This window comes from Gobio gobio (genome assembly GCF_949357685.1).
Source record: "Gobio gobio genome assembly, chromosome: 15".
NCBI lineage: Eukaryota > Metazoa > Chordata > Actinopteri > Cypriniformes > Gobionidae > Gobio > Gobio gobio.
Window position 1 is genome coordinate 33,905,111 of NC_137108.1, and position 18,206 is coordinate 33,923,316.

An 18,206-nucleotide genomic window follows, 5' to 3' on the forward strand; every position below is an offset into this window, starting at 1 on the left:
GTGAACTAACCCTTTAAGTTAAGTTATCATCAACTTACAGATTACAAAGGTTATTGTAGCTATGTGGGCGCTCAGTTTTTACTGTCGTTTGAAATATCTGGCCGTATAAGCTATGACTAGATGGCAAATACCAGACTAAGGGCCAGATTTACTAAACGGCAAATTAGTGCGAGAACACAATTCCAAAAACTTTTTTTTTTTAAACGCAGATGGGAGTGGAAAGCTCTGAGTGTGATCTATTGAGGCCACGCAAATGAAAGACCCATCACAGACTCATCCGGATCATTTCCATAATGACCAATGCAATCTAACAAGAGCACCGCAAATTAGCTTCTGGTTTAAGACGTACTCTTTTGGCCGGTAAATAAAGACGCAAAAAACATTAAATTGATGAGCGCAAACCTTAGTAAATCACCATCCCGGATTCATTTAAATACTCTCCTCCCATAAATTTTGTGTCTGAAAGGGAAACTCCAACAAATGCATATGCAATAAGGTCAGTCGCAAAAATAACTGTCCACACCTTTTCAGCACAGATTTTTCACTGTGTGCATGCTTTAGTAAATTCTGACAGTAGTTTTGCGTTGGCGCAAGCTGTAAGTAAATCAGGCCCTAAGACACTCTTCTCGGCTCCTCAAATACATAAAACATTAGCCTTTACAGACATTGTGTTTTGAATAAAGAAAACGCTGTAGCTACTTATTCAAAGAACCATTTTTTTTATTCCCCCTTGCACTGCAAACAAGCAGAGACAGTCTCCAAAATGCGTGCAGGACTTAATTCACGATTGAGGTTGGTGGAGCTACTGTATGAGGTTTTTTGGTTTTGAGGATCCACTCGAGTTACGAGGTTTAGTCATAACCTCTTACTTATACTTATATAAAGTTCAATTCAAGCAATATAAAGTATCGGCAAAATAAATCAAATAAATAAATAACTAGCATTTTTTCCAAATCAAACCGTTTTCAGAACGATAATGTTACAGAAGAAACGCATGAAAAAAAAACGTTAAAATACTGATTCTGCTCGGAGTGAACCGATTAAAAAATTTTTTTTTCAGTTTTTAGGACCTGACTGGCAGTACCTGTGAATTAATTGAATTGGAACGTCCTACGCACACCCTTGATCACTTGGAATTTGATATGGAACTGATTTATTATTTACATTATATTGTTTATTTATTTTTTCTTATTAATTAGTTTGACGCACCATTCTATATGCCTTTAGGTATGCTTGAGCTGTTGGGGGAAAATATATAAAATTACACAAACTAATAATAAAATATCAATACAATAACCTATGACTATTAAGTTAACGGTTAATAGTTAATGGGAAATTAATAGCTTAAACCTATTCTATAGGTTAAACGATCTACTATGGCGTCACAATCATGTTGCATTGTGGTACATGCTGCCTAAAGTTTGCATACAAGTCGACTCGCTCCCCTCGTCCACCTGACTCGTCCATATAAGCTTCCCTCGTCCACTTGAGGAACTGGAACACACTTCGAATTGGAGAAGAGCTCAGGGAAGTTTGCAAGTGTGTGTCTAAAAGCGAAGTGGATCACAAATCTAGAAACTTACAGGCAAGTGTGTTGGGGCAGGTTGGAACTAAATTCAGGACATTGGCCCTTCAGGATTGTACACGCCTGATTTTGAAATCAATTCATTTTTGGACTTTTGTAGCATGTCTGTTAGTGTCTGTGTGTACCTTGAATGTCTGGCAAGTACTTCTGGTATTGGTCCACCTCACTGCTGTAGATGGTGAAGGCCAGTCGCTTGAGTAGCATGGCTCTCTGCTCAAGCTCTGCATCTCGATTGGTGAAAAGACTCAGAGAGCTGCTCTGAGCCACGGCAACTCGGGCTGCACAAATACAAAATGTTAACAAGTTCATCTCTACAACACTCACACAATAACATCAACTCGATGATGATGATAGAGCAATAAGATGGGCGCAGCTGGAAGGCCCACTTAGTAGAAAAGGGAAGACTCACTCATCAGGTCTCTGAAAGTGGTTTTGTCATGAGTCATCAGGTGGTCTATGATTGCTCTCCAGCTGAAAGAGAGAGATGTGGTCAGCTACAGGTCACATTGTCCCCTTTGAGCAGCAGTAAAACCACTGCGAAAAGGAGAAAGGACACGTTGTGCTGTACAGGACTCACTGGCTGACGCAAGAGGAGTCCATCTGGAAAAATGTATGGTCCATAAACAAGTCGAAAGCTTCTTTTTTCCAGGCTCTCCGGGTGTACTGATATCCACTGAGGCTGCTCAACAGCTGGATACATGCACGATAACTGGGGGCATTGTGAGCACTGGCAAAAAGAAGACAGAGAGCAACAAGAGCTTGATCCCTATAATAACTTTCAATTAGAAAATCCAAGACACTAAAGCAGTTTCAGCAACTTTGTGTCCAATTAATTGTCAATTCCTCATCTTCTGTCAACAGTGTTGCGTTTTGAGGAATAAATACCTATGGTTACGCAGGTAGGGCACAACATAATGCATGAGGTTGACCAGCAGAGGGATCACTCTCTCCTTCTCATCACTGTAGAAGACCATATCTAATAGATGAGCCAGCACCTGCAAAGACACCCATGTAAACATGAGCACAATAATTCAATTCACAGAAAGCCAAACAACACAACAATGCAAAAAAAAAAGCAAACATACAAGTAGAGACAAGTAGGGCAGAGCAGGGCAGAGCACGACCTCTGGTGAGCTGTGAATGTTCCTGGTGTGCTTGATACCAATGCAAAATTCTAATTTACAAATGATATCTGCTGCACCAGTTGTGGTAGATTTTGGCTTGTTGTGTATTTAAAGAAGGAAAAGAGTTTGCATGTGACATTCTTGTGTTTACCTCAGCCAGCAATGTGAGAGCGTGAACACTGTACACAGATGGAGTGAAGCTGGAGGCCTCCATCACTGTGAGCATTAGATCTGAAACATACATACTGTTAGTGAGAGACTCGCCATACCCGCATGGAGCTGTGCATGCTAACAGGGGTCGATGCACATGGGCTATACCTTACATAAACACAGACACACATAGTCTCTGACCTTCTACATCTGCCTCCAGACTGGCCCCTTCCACCATGATTTGAGGGGAAGGTTTGACTTCCAGGTTTCTCCTCAACCACGTGGTCTGTTCTAAGGACGAGCCTGCAATCGTTCCAATGGCCTCTACGATCTTATGGGTCACATCCTGGAGAATCATGGATTTATGATTTGATGTGAACATTTAAAATGATACATGTAAGAGAAACAGCTGACACTCTTAACAGATGGCAATGCCATGGTACTTTAAATGTTTACCTTAGTACTGTAAAATTGCCATTTTTATATACTGTGGTATTAGTGAGTGGTAGTGAAATAGTGAAATGGTAATACCATGGTACAATGTCCAAAAAAAAAGTAGGGCTGTAATCAACCAAAGAAAATCTTGGTCGACTGAAGTCCTGAAATTTTCGACTAAAAATGACGTTAGAAATAAAAACGTTAAATGAATTAGCTGCGCACTGTGCGCAGTACTTGGTAGCCTTGTTGTCTGCCTAAATTAATTATAAATAAACACAAAAAACTAGTAGGCTATTTGCAGTATATTAAATCGTTTTTGGCCTGATTATTTTGCACTGAAATGAGTCTGACACACAAGTCTGTCGGCTCTGACAGCGTTGCATCACGTGCACCTGCGCAATATCACAGCCTATGATTTCCGAAAATATAGTACTATGTTGTCAACTAGTGATATCATCACAAAAACTTTTGAGGAATATGCAACATAATTTAAACAATTGTTTTTGTCATGTGTATTATAATTGACAGACACTATTATTTCAGCCGCTCTGTGCAGCTCGAACACAGGAGCTCATCTCAGCTTCGCGGCTTTTTACTCTTAAACACAAAAGGCACGTCCACTTTAATAAAAAAAGGAATATTTATTAAACAGGCCAGATCAAGAGCAGAAAAAACACTCACAATTAAATAAATACAGCAAACTAGCCTACTTCAATCATAGACAGTAAAAGAAAGACTTCAATCTGTCTCTCTTCTCCCGTGAGTTGGGCTAATCCAAAAGAGTGAAAACAAGGGGGGTGTTTTGAAGACAGACTGTTACCTGTGAAACAGGGGTGCTCTGAAAACACCCCTATTAGCAATTAGTGCTTTCCACCTGATGACATGAACGCGGCGCGGCAAAACTGATGAAATGAACGTGGCAAAAAAATCGACCAATCAGAATTTTGGTCGCGCCAGAACGTATCAACTAATAATCAACTAATCGACTGGGAGATTACAGCCCTAAAAAACAGTAATACAAAGTAACCATGTCAAAAAAAATAAGAAGGTCACCTGTAGCTCACGCTGGTCCTTCTTGCTTTCCAGGGTGGGATTCTTTAGGATAAACTCATTCAATACTCTAAAGAAAACATACAAATTAATTTCTGATACTTATTGTAATCTTATATGTGAATTTACTTATTTATTTATTTATTATTTATCAATCAACAGCAAACACTATTCACACTATTTTCATGTAGAAATGAAAATAATCATAAGAAAAATTATATACAATAATTTAACAATACTTTCTCAGTATACAAACATATAGCAACTACATAAGCTCTTTTAGGTTGATATTGGATAGAATTTCCCAGGAGAAAACGTTTTTTTTTTAAATGTCTATTAATAAACCTTCTCAATTAAACATTGTCTAGTATCGTTTAATCCATAACATTCCAATGAAATATGCTTGACAGCTAATGAAGTCCTTATTATAGCTCAAAATGCACAGCAGAAACTGCCTTGCGCAAGGACTCCACCTCAAACAAAACAGATTGAAAAAAGCACAGGATCAGATATCTGTTATTAGACACATCCATTTCATTTGCCACCATTTATCTTGTAAGTAAAACCATTTTTAAACAAATGTAGTTTTGAAATGAAAGTATGGCTGTGCTAGGATTTGTGAAAAAGAACTTACCCTAGTATGAGGAACTGTCCCGGAGCAGGCAGACCGAGCTGCACAGAGTCCTTCAGCAATGCCAAGAGTGATGGCCAGCTATCAACCAGACTGGACACCGGAATACTAATAGAGATGAGACAAGAGCAGTGAGACTGACAATACTTTTGGCATATACTGATATGACTATAGTTGGTCAGTTCACTTACCTCTGTACATAGGCATAGAAAAACTGAAGCATGCAGACCTCCAGGGAAAGATTCTTCTGTAAAATTAAGAAAGGCAAAGGGGAGTCTTAAATCTACCTGCAAAACCAACAGCAGTAATTGACAGTGACTGGAGAGGAATCACGGGAGTTGTCAGTATATTCGTAACTATACCTTCTCTTTGGCGATGGCTGGGGGCTGCTTGAGGACTTCCTTCACTGTCTGTATCACAGTCTCAGTTCGCATGGCACTTACTGAACGAACAAGTTCCACAAGGAGAAGTTGTTCCTCACTAGCTGTGGGAATTACCTAAAATACAGACCAACACAATGGTTTTTGAAGTCTCAGGGTACAATAACAGATGACTTCTGGTGTAGTTCATACCTTGTTCCTGGATGGAGATTTAGCCTGCTTCCTTTCATTCCACACATAAGCAATAGCAGCCATGAAGTGAGCTCCATGATTCATTGAGATTGGGCCCAGCAGCTCTAGAATTTGCTGCCTGAGATTCTGTGAACAAGTGAAAAAACTAGTTAGCCTAGCACATGGACTACACGCAGGACCAAAGAACAGTCACTACATGTCTTAAGACACAAGTCATGGTACCTTTGTGGAACCCAGATTGATGTTGGATGTGGAGCAGGCAGAGGCTGCAGCTGGCCTGTCAGAACTATCAGCCAGATAAATGACGCCCCACAACAGGGTTACGGAGGACATGATGGTGTGCAAGATGGAGAGAATGCCTGCACGTGCCTCTGCAAGGTGCTTCTGATCTACATTCGCCTGGAGCTGAGGATTACATGCATATAAGCATTAAGAAAAACTCATTCTAATACTCATTATTAGTAAATTGTTCTCATCATTTATTCCAGTCCATTATCTTAAGCATTTAAAAGACTACACAAGCATGAATCACTAGCTCCCTCACCTGGTGATATTGTGATGTTGGGTCTAGCAGACAATAATGGATTATGGCTGTCATTCCTTCTAGTACAGTTAAAATCAGGTCAGGAGGGATACACAATGCCATCCACTGGGGCCTAAAAATATACACAGACACATTGGCTTTCCCATCATAAACAAAGCACTGCTTCAAACATTTATAGTATTTATTTTCATTTATATTCCATAAAGTGCTATTTAAAAGGCCACCATGACATTGTTAGGGCAATAACTGAAGAATTTAAGGTGAACAGTGCCCTCTTGTGGATATAAATTAATAACTCATCACATAATAATAATTTTGTGGTTGCTGTGTGAGACCTGTTTGAAGACGTTATGACAATTTGAAAATTTCAATACAAACAACTTTGTGAACTAGTGCGTTTGCCTTGTTTCTCTGCTATATAATTGAATTGGTCCAGTACCTGGTGTCCGTGAGGCCTGTCTCGTAGCGGTATTGCTGGATAAGGTTGTCAAGGTTTTTGCACAGCTGAAGCGTAACAGATGCAACTACTCGCCGAAGCACTTTTCTCATGTATGGCAAAGTGGCTGTTATAAGGCCAATCCACTGTGGGTGCATCTTGCATGCATGATGCTGATGCAGGGCTCGGATCACAGCACACAGAAACATGCCCTGAGCTGTAATGGGTTGCCCATGCAGGTATTGCAGGGAAGTCATAGGTTGTTGTGGGTTGACATGCTCTACCTCGCCTCCAATCAGTTCAAAACCAGCCCCAGGACCATTAGGTCCGCCACTAGACCCAGTTGATCCCGGACCTCCCTCTCCACCCTCATCCACTGGGATCATCACACGGTGCTCCAACACCACCAGGCTCTGAAGCAGACGTAAAAGTTGTGACTGTATGGCGCTGCAGTTGTCCAACTGGTCCTCTGACAGATTGATGACGCTGTCCTCTGAAAGGCCCTCCTCGACTGCAGCCACATTGGTGCCACGCGCACGGTGTTCGTGCCACTTTTGTACACTAAAGATGGTGGAGAGCAAACAGTGTAGCACTACCTTCTGCACCTTGCATTTGGACAAAACATCACAAATAAAGCTTGCAAAGCCCTTGGCTGAGCCCCCAGTGACCTTAGCAAGCTCGCTGAAGAGCAGTGTCAACACCTCCACACTTGTCAGCTGCATGGCATGGTTGCCTGCCAGGTCCTGTGATGTGGCGGCCACATGGGCGGAGTAATAGCTGCGCAGAAAATAGAGGCAGAGGGAGATGATGATCTCCAGGAACATGGCACTTCGGAAGGAGTGGGAGTGCGAGTCCTGTGGGATGGGGCAGTAGAAATCCTTGCCCATGACAGAGACACGATGGCGTGCTAGCAAGTTCTGCAGAAGAGAGAGCTGTGGAGTGTATGTGTTGTTTATGCTGGTGGTGGAGATGGCGCTCACAAATCCTGCTGGTGAAGCACGTAGCATGGCTGCAATAGCAGTGAGCGCATGCAGAGTCCGAGAGGAGTCATAGAGCTGAAGATAGAGCAGCACATGCTGGTATAGGGGATGGATGTTGAAACGAGGTGACCCAGAAGTGTGAGATCCTCCCACCCCACTTGAAGCCCCACCACTGGGTGAACCTATGTCACTTTCAATCTCAGACACTTCCCCTTCCCCACAGCTGTACCAGTTCTCCAAGTCAAGACTGTCACCAAAGAAGATGCTGGGGGGCCGGGTCTTCTCAGCCTGGTTGGTCTTGCGTCTCTCATCAACTTTCCTCTTGACCTTCTTGGTTTTAGGCTTGGCCCCTGGGGATTTGTCCACCAGACGCTCCATAATCTTACCCTTTAGGCTGAGCTGGGTGCTGCTGTGGCTGCGCTTGCGGTGCTGGTCATCTACTTGGAGACTCTGCTCGGTGGCAGCACTGCCACCAATGTCCGGCAGTGTAATGATCGAAGGGGAGGAGCTATGCCGAGCGATGCCTTCCCGATGATCCTCTTCCCCTGTAGCATCCATTGAGGCCACAGCCAGGAACTCCAAGGTTCCCCCTGCAACCAGTTCTGGGAGCGTTCTAGGTTGGGTGTTGGAGAAGGGGGCAAGGGTGATGCATGGCCCATTAGAGGTATCGGTGGATGAATTAGAACTGTCAGAGTCTGTCTGAATCCAGGCATCAGGAGATGATGGTGTCTCAGAGGACTCTTTCTCCACCGTTTGCACCACTCTGTCTACAAGCTCGAAAAGCACAGCAGAAACTGCCTTGTGCAAGGACTCCTCCTCTAATGAAACCGATTGACAAAGCACAGGATCAGATATATTAACAGTGCTACCACCTCCCTCCAGTTCATCAAAGCTGCCATTGTCTATAGTGGAGGACTGAGAGCCACTCGAATCTGAGCTCTGGTGCTCCCCCTGCTGATCAGGAGGTTGATATTCGCCACACAGCTGCAGGTTCTCGCTACTAAGGCTCAAGAGAGAAAGACTGTCACTTAAAGGGTTGACTGTCAGGCTAAAGGGTTCCATATCATCCAATGGGAGGCATCTGCCATACACTTGGACTCCTCCTGCAGAGGAGACAAATCACATTTGACAGCAAATATTTATTTTGATTAAAAAAAAAATCTATTTAGATTACTAAATGAACCCTCTTACTTTCAGTATAGCCCATATCCCTCATGTAAATGGGCTCAGAGGACTCTTGTTCCAGTGGGTTGGGAAAGGCCTGTGTCCAGTGACGCTGTGCTTGAACCCGCTGTATGGATACACGGTGAGTTTTAGGGTGCAGCAGCAAAAGCAGTAGAGGTTCAAGAACACGAGCTATGTCATGTCTCTGCAAAACCTGGTTCAACCAGGCCCTGCCAACAGCACTTGCAGAGCCGTCCCAATAACTGAGGCTGTCTAACATGATAAACAGAGACCTACAAGAGGAAGAGAATGGTGAGGCGATTTAACGATCAATGGCAGTGTCTTAAGATGATTCTCCCAAGCCATATTTGTTTTTGCATAATTAGACTTCATCTCACATAGTAGTGCTGTTACCTGTCAAAGGTCCGATTGAAAGGGGAGGATTTGGTGATATTCAAGTCTCTGGTTAGGTGCCAAAGAACTGAGAATTTTACATGAGCCTCCAGGCGTATTCTCTAAAATAAAATTTGGGAATATGTGAAAAAATAACTGTGCATGTATAGTTGTGCAATTCTATGCCACTTGTTTGTGGAGTTCTATGCATGCATGTATGACTGACCCTGTCCCGATGCATGAGCTTCTGGCTAATGACATCTTCACAAATGCTGGGGGACGGAGCCAAATTGTGAAGCTGGTAAAAGAGCTCCACACTGCGCTTGTGGTGCTGGGGGGTCTCCTCTCCCAACTGATCCCATAAGATAAGGGCTACACTCTACGGGAGAGAAGTGAGAAGGTGATCAATATAGAAGGAGAGACTTCAAGAGAATGAAAACAAGTGAAGAAATAATGCAAACCTTGAAGAAATCTGTTTTCTCTGCAATGTACTTCAAGATACCCGGTGTGAGTGGTGGTCGAATCACCACTGCAACACGCCCCTGGCTCGGGCTCATTGGCTGGCCCGAGTCTGGACTTGCCACACGCTCAGCTGTCACCATAGCTACAGACTGTGTGAGTCCGACAAGGTCCATGACAAGTGAGATAGCTACTGCTTGAATACTGAAATCAGCAGCTGAACAGCATGCATCCATCAGGGTCTGAAGCCACACCGCTGGCTGAACACTCTCACCTGTCAAGAATTGGCACAACACAGATATGTGACAAAGAAGGATTTCAAGTCTTAAACAAACCCTGCATTTATATAATCTATCCTGCAACTGCCCCCAAATTCCTTTGTACTGAATTAACGCATAATGCATGAGGGGATAAAAAGTTAATTGTGCCATCATGTATGTATGGGCTGTATATTAAAGCAATACTAATATTTATTTCTTAGTTATGTTTCAAGGTGGCAGAGGCAGTCAAGGATAACAATGTCCAGCAGTATTTGTGATAACAAGGTCACACCTTAGAGGAAGGTGCCTGACAGGCTGACCTTTGGTACATAAGGTTTAGAAATGGCAGCAGAAAGTCATTTTTACCAGCCTGCTCCTCTCTAGTGGGTGAGGACTTCATGTTGCCCTCAGCAATGTAGACTGGAAAACTGGAGCACTCCAAGAAGAGCTGGCAGGCAGCAGTGAATGCAGCCAGACACTCCATCTGCCCAGAAGACATCTGCTCCTCAAAACCACTTGTCCATGTTTTATCAGTCACCACTGTTAGAGTGTCCATCTCTGCATTGCAGCTCTTTCCTTCCTCTGCCTGACCACCTGGGGTGATGTAAAGCCTCACTAGGAAAGAAAGGAACTGCTGGAAATGTTCAAGACAGCACTGCATCACTGGCTTGTCCTGGGGCTTACTGTGGGCTGAACTACTGAGCCCAGATTTGGGTTTAGTTTTGGGTTGGATAGGTACATCTTGAGGAATGGATGCATCATCCTCGGGGTGTTGCATCTTTTCAGGTTGCTCGCCACGTTCAGCCTGGTACTGGATGAAATCAGTAAATCCACTCTCTGATAATCGGCTGCTGGAAGCACTGTCGCCATCATCAAATACATCAGTGCTCCCAGGGGCATCAAGGGTGACTGGTAGGGCCTGAGCAAGATTGGAAATGAAAAAGTTTATTTCTCTCCAGCATGGCATACAAAACACAGTTTCTCCTGACACCACTGTGCAAAACCCTAATCAGTTTCAAAGTTTCATTAAGTTAATTAAATATATTGGATTAGTTTTGAGATTTTTAGAGGTGGTGCTTGTAGTTAGCATGCTGATAACTTTGTCCTTCACTGTTTGAATGATAAAACTCAAAGTAACAATTTTAAATGTAACCCCTTTAAAGCACTGGAACTATAGACAAACACATTCAGACATACACCTTTGACCATTGTGCAGGGCTCGACATTCATGCTTGCCCGCTTATCCCAGACAATCGGATTTTTGTTAGTCTAATTGAAGTGAAGTAGTCTAATTGAAATATTAATAAAAATATTTAGTGAAGCACAGAAACTTCAGTGACCAAAATGTTTGGGCGAGAATGATCCTGAATTTATTTAATTCAGCGTAAACTGTGACTGATAATAGATCATGTAAGGACAGTAACATCATGCCAGTCTGTGTGAGAAAGTCTCTTGCGAGAAAAAAGAAAATTGTTTTTTTATAAAAATCACAAATATGCTGTAAATAAGAGCTGAGAGAACACTGATAAGAATATTGCTTCAAAACAAGTTACATTTATAAGTCCTTTTTTCTTTGCGGACAAGACACTTATTAACTTAAACAAGTGAAAGACCTATTTATTTGTTCAAAGGGTAAGTACATATCAAGGTTTAATGTCAAGCCCTGTTGTGTTACATCTGGTGCAGTTTTTTTATTTGAGAATCCCATCACAGTTAAGAGAGTGCATCAAGTTTAAAACAACTCGAAACCAGTGAATTCGGTTTAATTATGGTGAGCTCTATCAAGCTGTTTTTGAATACAAGAATGCATCTTATGTTAACACATCTGAAACAGGTCAAGGGAGACCTAAACCAGTCTAATCAAAAAGGGCTTCCTTAAGGCTGACCTCCAACAAGTCGATTTTGAAAATATGTAGTTTTTTGAATCCCTATTTGCATCATGTCAATAATCTTATATTGCTATATTATCATAGTGATTGTGATCCTGCAAGGAATTCCATGCTTGTAAAATGAGAAGCCATTTCTTGCACAGAACACAGTTCTCTCAGTCCTACACTTTAACATGAAGCCCTTCCCATCATGCTGTGGGTCGGCTATAAAACATTCAGACATCCACAACTCAGTGATTTCAATCATAGAACCTTGTAGCAGTGCAGAGCCAGGCTCAGGTGGCAAGCAGTGTTCTGTATAAGCCCCAGAGGAGGGAAAGGCGAGAGCTTGAGAGGTTGAAGGCCATTTTCACCTGAGTGGAAATTACAGACCCTTGGGCCTCAGAGGCTAGACTTGGCTCCCACTAGAGAAAGGAACTCAGCTGTGCATGAACGTCTCATCCCTATTCCCTTGCTTACCCTCCCTGCATTCTGGCACCATCCAGGGAGTCTGGCATAATTTCGATGAAGCTTCACTTATGGTAGAGAGACGTAGTCACAGTAAGATAGCAAACAGGTCATTGGGGCGCGCACACACACACACACACACACACACACACACAGACACACACACACACCCTAACAAACGTATGTCAGTGGCCAATGAGGGAGGACCATTCTATCTACTGAACCCAGAGCAGGGAGTCAGTGAAGGCATGTACAGTGAGAGACACACACCATCAGGCAGAAGAATTGTTGTTTCCAGCCCAGTGCTTGTATGGCAAACAGGCCATATTGGCTTGACTTTAACAGACCAATGCTCTAGGGACTGCTTCCAAAGACTTCAAAAACAATAAAGAGACATTCTAAGTTTACAGAGTACTGTTGATATTGGCAGTTAAATAAAGTGCTGAGTGATGTACAAAGTCAGAGAAGTAAGAGTACATTTCAGCAATGAACTTTGAACAGTTAAGTCAAGGTACTTTTTAATCTACACTACACATATTCCCTATGTGGAATGCCTATACAAATTGTACATGAAGCACAGGGCAGAGATTAGAGGAACAGAGACTGGAGCTAGCTCTCTGTGCACTGGTGCCAATTTGTTCCCTTAGTTGGGCTTGAATCAAAGCTTCTAAAAGCCACTAAAATTCAAATTAGATTCTCTTACTTTCATTTGATTTATTTCTTTAGTTACCAAGGGAGCCCCTATAAATGCAATTTACAGTCAAACAAAAATTATTCAGACACCATTTTTTACTAGTCGGTGCAGGATACTATAGTTCGTTTATGTAAGTGAGGGTAGCAAAATATGTTTTATTACCATTTTCTAAACTATAGTGAATAAACTGACAATGTGAGAAAATGTTGAAGGTGTATATATTGACTGTATATTTCTAGGTTTTCCACCATAGGAACCCTGATACATTTTCAAGATAGCACTAAACAGCAACAGCGATTTCTAACTGATAAAATATTTTAGAGCTGAGCATTACTAGAAAAAAAACATTCTATTGAAATTTATCCTAAGCTTGTTTGTTCCCAGTTTTTCCACAACTGTGGGGACCCTGCATATATTATGTGTTACCTTAAGCTTATAATGTTCTGTTAAAGATGTGAATTATATAGAAATTCAGTCATTTATGTGGTTTGGGGTATCATTTGATTGTCTGCTCTCACCATTTTCTCATCTTTGTCTCTAGAGGAAGGGGTAGTTGTGGAAGAAGATGGACCAGAAGGCAGCGCAAGGGGCGACACCAGAGGGGGCTGGACTTTGCTGAGGATCTTCGAGCAGAGGCGCAGGCAGTGGGTGAGCTCTCTGAGGCCCAGAGCCTGCAGGTGTGTGGTAAGAGCGGAAACCATCCGCAGCAGCAACTGAGGTAGGTGCTCTGTCTGGATCTCAATATACGTCTCCTAGAGAGAAAAAGAGACGGAGAGAGATACATGAGGGAGGCTCAGTTCCTTGTCAATATTAAGACAGCTGGAGGTCCATTCCTGCATCACAGTCAGTGCTTTACATTAAGAGTGATGGTTAACAAAACATACAAGAACCATTTAAGCTTTATGTGTGGTGTAAAAGGGAGTAACAAGCTTAAGATTTTTAATTGGTGAGCTCATGCAAGTTTATGGTTCTACCTTCCGCAAACATCCATAGATAAAGATGATGAGTGTTTCTTTTAAATAATTATATAATGTAAGATGTTAGATATAATATAACAATAAATATACATTTAATACAACAGCAAACAGGCTTTTTAATTTTTGTATTACTCCGCTTGTCTGTTTTTTACGGCATTCCAGACCAGAGGGTGTGAGTGGTGTGAAGCTAAAGTGGCGTTTATTTTTTCAAAGCCAGCAGGGAGCAGGAAATGGGAAAACCTGGAGATTACAGGCCGTTAATGGATGTTTCTGGAAAGGTAGCCAAAATATTAGAGTGAAGTGAAGGTGAGGTGAAGAAGCAAGTAAGAGCAGTACTGTACCTGGCAGATAACCCTCATGCTTCTAGTAGGCTTTGAGGAAAGAAAAAGAAGGCAGAGATTTTCAGACAGACAGAAGCGAGCAGAGCAGAGGCCAGAAAACACTTCAGAAACCCTGACTGGTTAATCCACAACCAGTGTTTGAGAAACTTAGACCAAGACGATCTCTGAAACTTTCACAAGACATCAACACACATAAAAATTGGACACATGTAGAAAATGCCTAAACCATGAGGCTAAGACAAACCAAGTGTCACTAAAATGTTTAAGTAGTTTAGTTGCCTATAACTAAAGAGGTGGAAACATCAATGGAGTTTAGAACAACTAAATCTCAGCATGTTTACATTAATTTTTCATTTCTAGCTGGCAAAAAGTCACTTTCTAATGGATAATGGGGAATAATAAAGCAGGAATCTGAAAATTTCAATAGCTTAATTATCATATCTAAGTGTAAAGTTTACCAACCAAAGATACAATGTCCAACAAGAAGTCCACCAGCTCACAGAACTCAACCAATGAGCGTGCTGATGTCTCAGAGCTCATAGTCTGTCCAGGGGTATGGCTGCTCAGTGTCCACCTACAAAAACAAAATGAGGTCAAGTAAGAATGGACCCAAAAAAATTCATTATATTTTTCTATTTCTATATTTTCCTACACACACCTGCAGCATTCCTCAAACCAGTGTGCAATATAGTCCCACATGTAGTAGGGCTCAAAGGAGTTAAACAAGAGGTTGGCGGTTTTAATGAGCTCTGCCGTTTTCTTGTTTTCTCTAAGTTTGCTGAAAAAGCAACACAAAAGATAAAGCTAAAAATACTGTAATTGAAAATATTGAAATATTTGTAAGAACTGCATAATTGCAAGAACCATTAATGAGACAAAAGCATTGCAGACCTGCTAAGTTGAGTTTGGTCTTTGCTGAACTGGTTTTGGTTCTGAAGGTCCAACTCAGCGCGGCACTGAGTGTGCAGGGTGCGAAACACTTCAATCAGTACATCCTCTAAGATTGCTGGGCCTAAATAAAGTGGACAAAACAGTATCAAGGCCAAGCTCTTCGTGTGAGTCAAAGCATACCTCAGACATCATGTAGTAATGGCTGTACCCAGCTCAGGCTTGTCGAGGAGACTGATGAGAATGCGAAACGGCTTTAAGTCGTGCATCAGGATGCTCTCCTCCTCCCCTCCTCTAGCCTTCCCCTGCAAGATCCCCACCATGGCCTGCAAACACACACAGACACATTTAGGGATGCACAGACAAATACAATTCTGACTAGTAGCGGCTATAAATGGCTCATTTTAAATATATTATTTTGTATAAACATAAAATACTTAAAGGGATAGTTCACCTGAAAATTATCCCATAATTTACCCTCAAGCCATCCTAGGTGTATATGACATTCTTCTTTCAGACGAATACAGCTCTGGAAAAAAATAAGAGACCACTTAACATTGAGAAATCAATGTTAAGTGGTCTCTTAATTTTTTCCAGAGCTGTAATACAATTGAATACAAAATGTCCTGGCTCTTCCAAGCTTTATAATGGCAGTCCAAAATTTGAAGACCAAAAAAGTGCATCCATCCATTATAAAAGTAATCCACACCTCTCGGGGGGTTAATAAAGGCCTTCTGAAGTGAATCGATGGGTTTTTGTAATACAAATATCCATATTTAACACATTATAAGGTAAAATATCTAACTTCCGGCAGACGGCCTTCCATATTCAACTTGCATAGAAAGTGTAGCGCCTCTCGCAGTTCAAAATGCTTACGCTACGTCCGACTTCATTGTCGCACCAGTTAGGCTTTTTCTGTAAGTTGAGTACAGCAGGCTGTCCGCCGGAAGCTAGATATTTTACCGCGTGGATTACATTTATAATGGATGGATGCATTTTTTTGGGCTTCAAATTTGGGGCTGCCATTATAATGCTTGGAAGAGCCAGGACATTTTTTTATATAACTCTGATTCTCTGATTGTATTCGTCTGAAAGAAGAATGTCATACACCTAGGATGGTTTGAGGGTGAGTAAATCATAGGGTAATTTTCATTTTTGGGTGAACTATCCCTTTAAACAAACTGTTTTAAATAGTACAAGTAAATGTATCATAACATTATAATGTACAATACGAAAAACATATACTCGTTTTGAGCTTTGCTAAAGATGTAACAGTGTTCTTGATTAAATTATTAGAGTTCTTAAAGTCGCAATGAAACGGAAGTCGCGACAAATCCTTTTTTCCATATGACAACCATCAGAGCATAAAAGATTATTGAAAAGAAATAAAATGTACGGTGGGGTAAAGCAGACTAAATGATTAGTCCGGCATACATCACCAAAGTTTTCACCCGGAAAAAGTTACGACATTAGATAATAAAAAATAACATAACATGCATTTACAAAATGGAAAAAATAAGAGTGAATTTTAATTTCATGCCGACTTTAAAGATTGACTTTAAGTGAGCGTTAGATGATGGCAAAAGTAATCTAAATGTAACTAAAGTACTCAAGATGGATTTTCCCTCTGCATTACCATTGAGAAAAAAAGATCACTCCATTATACTGTGAATGCCTTTGCAAGTGTGTTTCAGCTCTTTAGGGATTTCACACTTGTTCTAACGCATGGCTGCACAGACAGAGGAACAGACGGTCCCTGCAATAACCTACTTCCCAAACAAGCGAGATCCAACAAGTGGCCCAAACCAGATGGCACGCAATCAAACAATTCCCCTTCCAATAAAACAGAGAGGAAAATGCCAAAAACAAAACTCCCCCTGCTGAAGTCCTAAACTCAACCCCAGGGGTACCAGGACATTATAAAAGCATGGCCCTGAAAGGCTGTCTGTGCATGCATTGGGACCAGTGTCTCATTGCAAGCTAAACCATGCATACAGACCACATGGAGAAAAGTGAAGACTCACAGAGTGGCCTATTGACAAAATGTGTGCATGCACCTGTGCGTCACAGCAGACATAACAAAAAAGGCTTTTTCTTACAACACAGGCAAACTCTTCAAAAGAGAACTTTTGAAGTTTCTATGTTGCTTTTGATTTCTCTGTTTGGAAATGTTTGTTTAGAGTACTGTGAACAGCAGAGGAGTCCAAAACAACAAAATGAGTCACGTCAATCCATTTGAATTTTTGACAAAAAGTACATTTGGATGCTATATTCAAAAACATGGGTGAAGCTGTCACTGTTTGGACTTCATATTCAGCTTTGAACGTTTGACCTTACCTGAACGAGCATGTCCTTGGAATAAGTGTTGAAGTAATGTGTGACGTGCTCTTCTGGATTGCTGAGTCGGGTGCTACGAGGGCCTGCTTGCACACCATTGTTATCAAAGCCTGAAAACACCACCAAGCACACAATTAGCACATTGATACGAGTTCATAGAAGTTTTCCTTAGCACTTTTAATGACTTGCAGAGACACAAGGAAATAAATGAGGAAGTGTTCAAGAAAATATGATAAGTGACTGCTTATAGTTGTCACTGGTACTGTGTTCATGACATACACATGTTCACTTACCACAATGTTCATCCACAGCATATGGACAGCAAGTAAGAGACAAAATCAGGTCAACCAAAACACTTAACATACACGCAGGTCATTTAAAATTCATATTACAAATCTGTCCGAACTGATCATGTGTCATATGTTTCTTATTAAAACTTAAAGGGATACTTCACCCAAAAATGAAAATTAGCCCATGATTTATTCACTCTCAAGTTATCCGAGGTGTATATGACATTCTTCTTTCAGACAAATAAAATCTGAGTTATATTAAAAATGTTCTGCCTAATCCAAGCATTATAATTGCAGTAATAGTTGCTCTGTTTTTGAAGTCCACAAAAACTGCATCTGTCCGTCAAATAAAATTCTCCACGCGGCTCCGGGGTGTTAATAAAGGCCTTCTGAAGCGAATCGATGCGTTTGTGTAAGAAAAATATCCATATTCAAAAATGTATTTCTTTTTTTTCTATGGCTCTGCATCAGCCATCCCCGCGCCATCACTTCCGGCGAATAAGGTCAAAATACATGCAAAATACCGACGCGATCATAGATGTATACATAGATTCCTC

At 41.4% G+C, this 18,206-nt stretch overlaps 1 protein-coding gene across 3 annotated transcripts in view; it reads right to left on the minus strand.

Moving 5' to 3' along the window:
- dop1a (DOP1 leucine zipper like protein A) overlaps positions 1–18,206 on the minus strand; it is a 29,540-nt gene that overhangs the window by 6,235 nt on the left and 5,099 nt on the right. The window contains exons 8-33 of one of the 3 annotated variants that reach the window (XM_079836204.1): positions 17,360–17,469; positions 15,234–15,348; positions 15,026–15,146; positions 14,793–14,912; positions 14,597–14,708; positions 14,135–14,164; positions 13,335–13,568; positions 10,153–10,705; positions 9,529–9,800; positions 9,294–9,446; positions 9,089–9,189; positions 8,702–8,967; positions 6,534–8,613; positions 6,095–6,206; positions 5,773–5,955; positions 5,551–5,676; positions 5,341–5,475; positions 5,170–5,225; positions 4,982–5,086; positions 4,351–4,417; positions 3,061–3,205; positions 2,861–2,940; positions 2,471–2,580; positions 2,163–2,312; positions 1,995–2,056; positions 1,711–1,863 (exon numbers count right to left, since the gene is read on the minus strand). In XM_079836204.1, the coding sequence (XP_079692330.1) occupies positions 1,711–1,863; positions 1,995–2,056; positions 2,163–2,312; positions 2,471–2,580; positions 2,861–2,940; positions 3,061–3,205; positions 4,351–4,417; positions 4,982–5,086; positions 5,170–5,225; positions 5,341–5,475; positions 5,551–5,676; positions 5,773–5,955; positions 6,095–6,206; positions 6,534–8,613; positions 8,702–8,967; positions 9,089–9,189; positions 9,294–9,446; positions 9,529–9,800; positions 10,153–10,705; positions 13,335–13,568; positions 14,135–14,164; positions 14,597–14,708; positions 14,793–14,912; positions 15,026–15,146; positions 15,234–15,348; positions 17,360–17,469 (5,751 nt within the window). The remainder of the gene's footprint in view (positions 1–1,710; positions 1,864–1,994; positions 2,057–2,162; positions 2,313–2,470; positions 2,581–2,860; positions 2,941–3,060; positions 3,206–4,350; positions 4,418–4,981; positions 5,087–5,169; positions 5,226–5,340; positions 5,476–5,550; positions 5,677–5,772; positions 5,956–6,094; positions 6,207–6,533; positions 8,614–8,701; positions 8,968–9,088; positions 9,190–9,293; positions 9,447–9,528; positions 9,801–10,152; positions 10,706–13,334; positions 13,569–14,134; positions 14,165–14,596; positions 14,709–14,792; positions 14,913–15,025; positions 15,147–15,233; positions 15,349–17,359; positions 17,470–18,206) is intronic. The other 2 variants (XR_013817994.1, XM_079836205.1) reach the window with 2 other exon arrangements.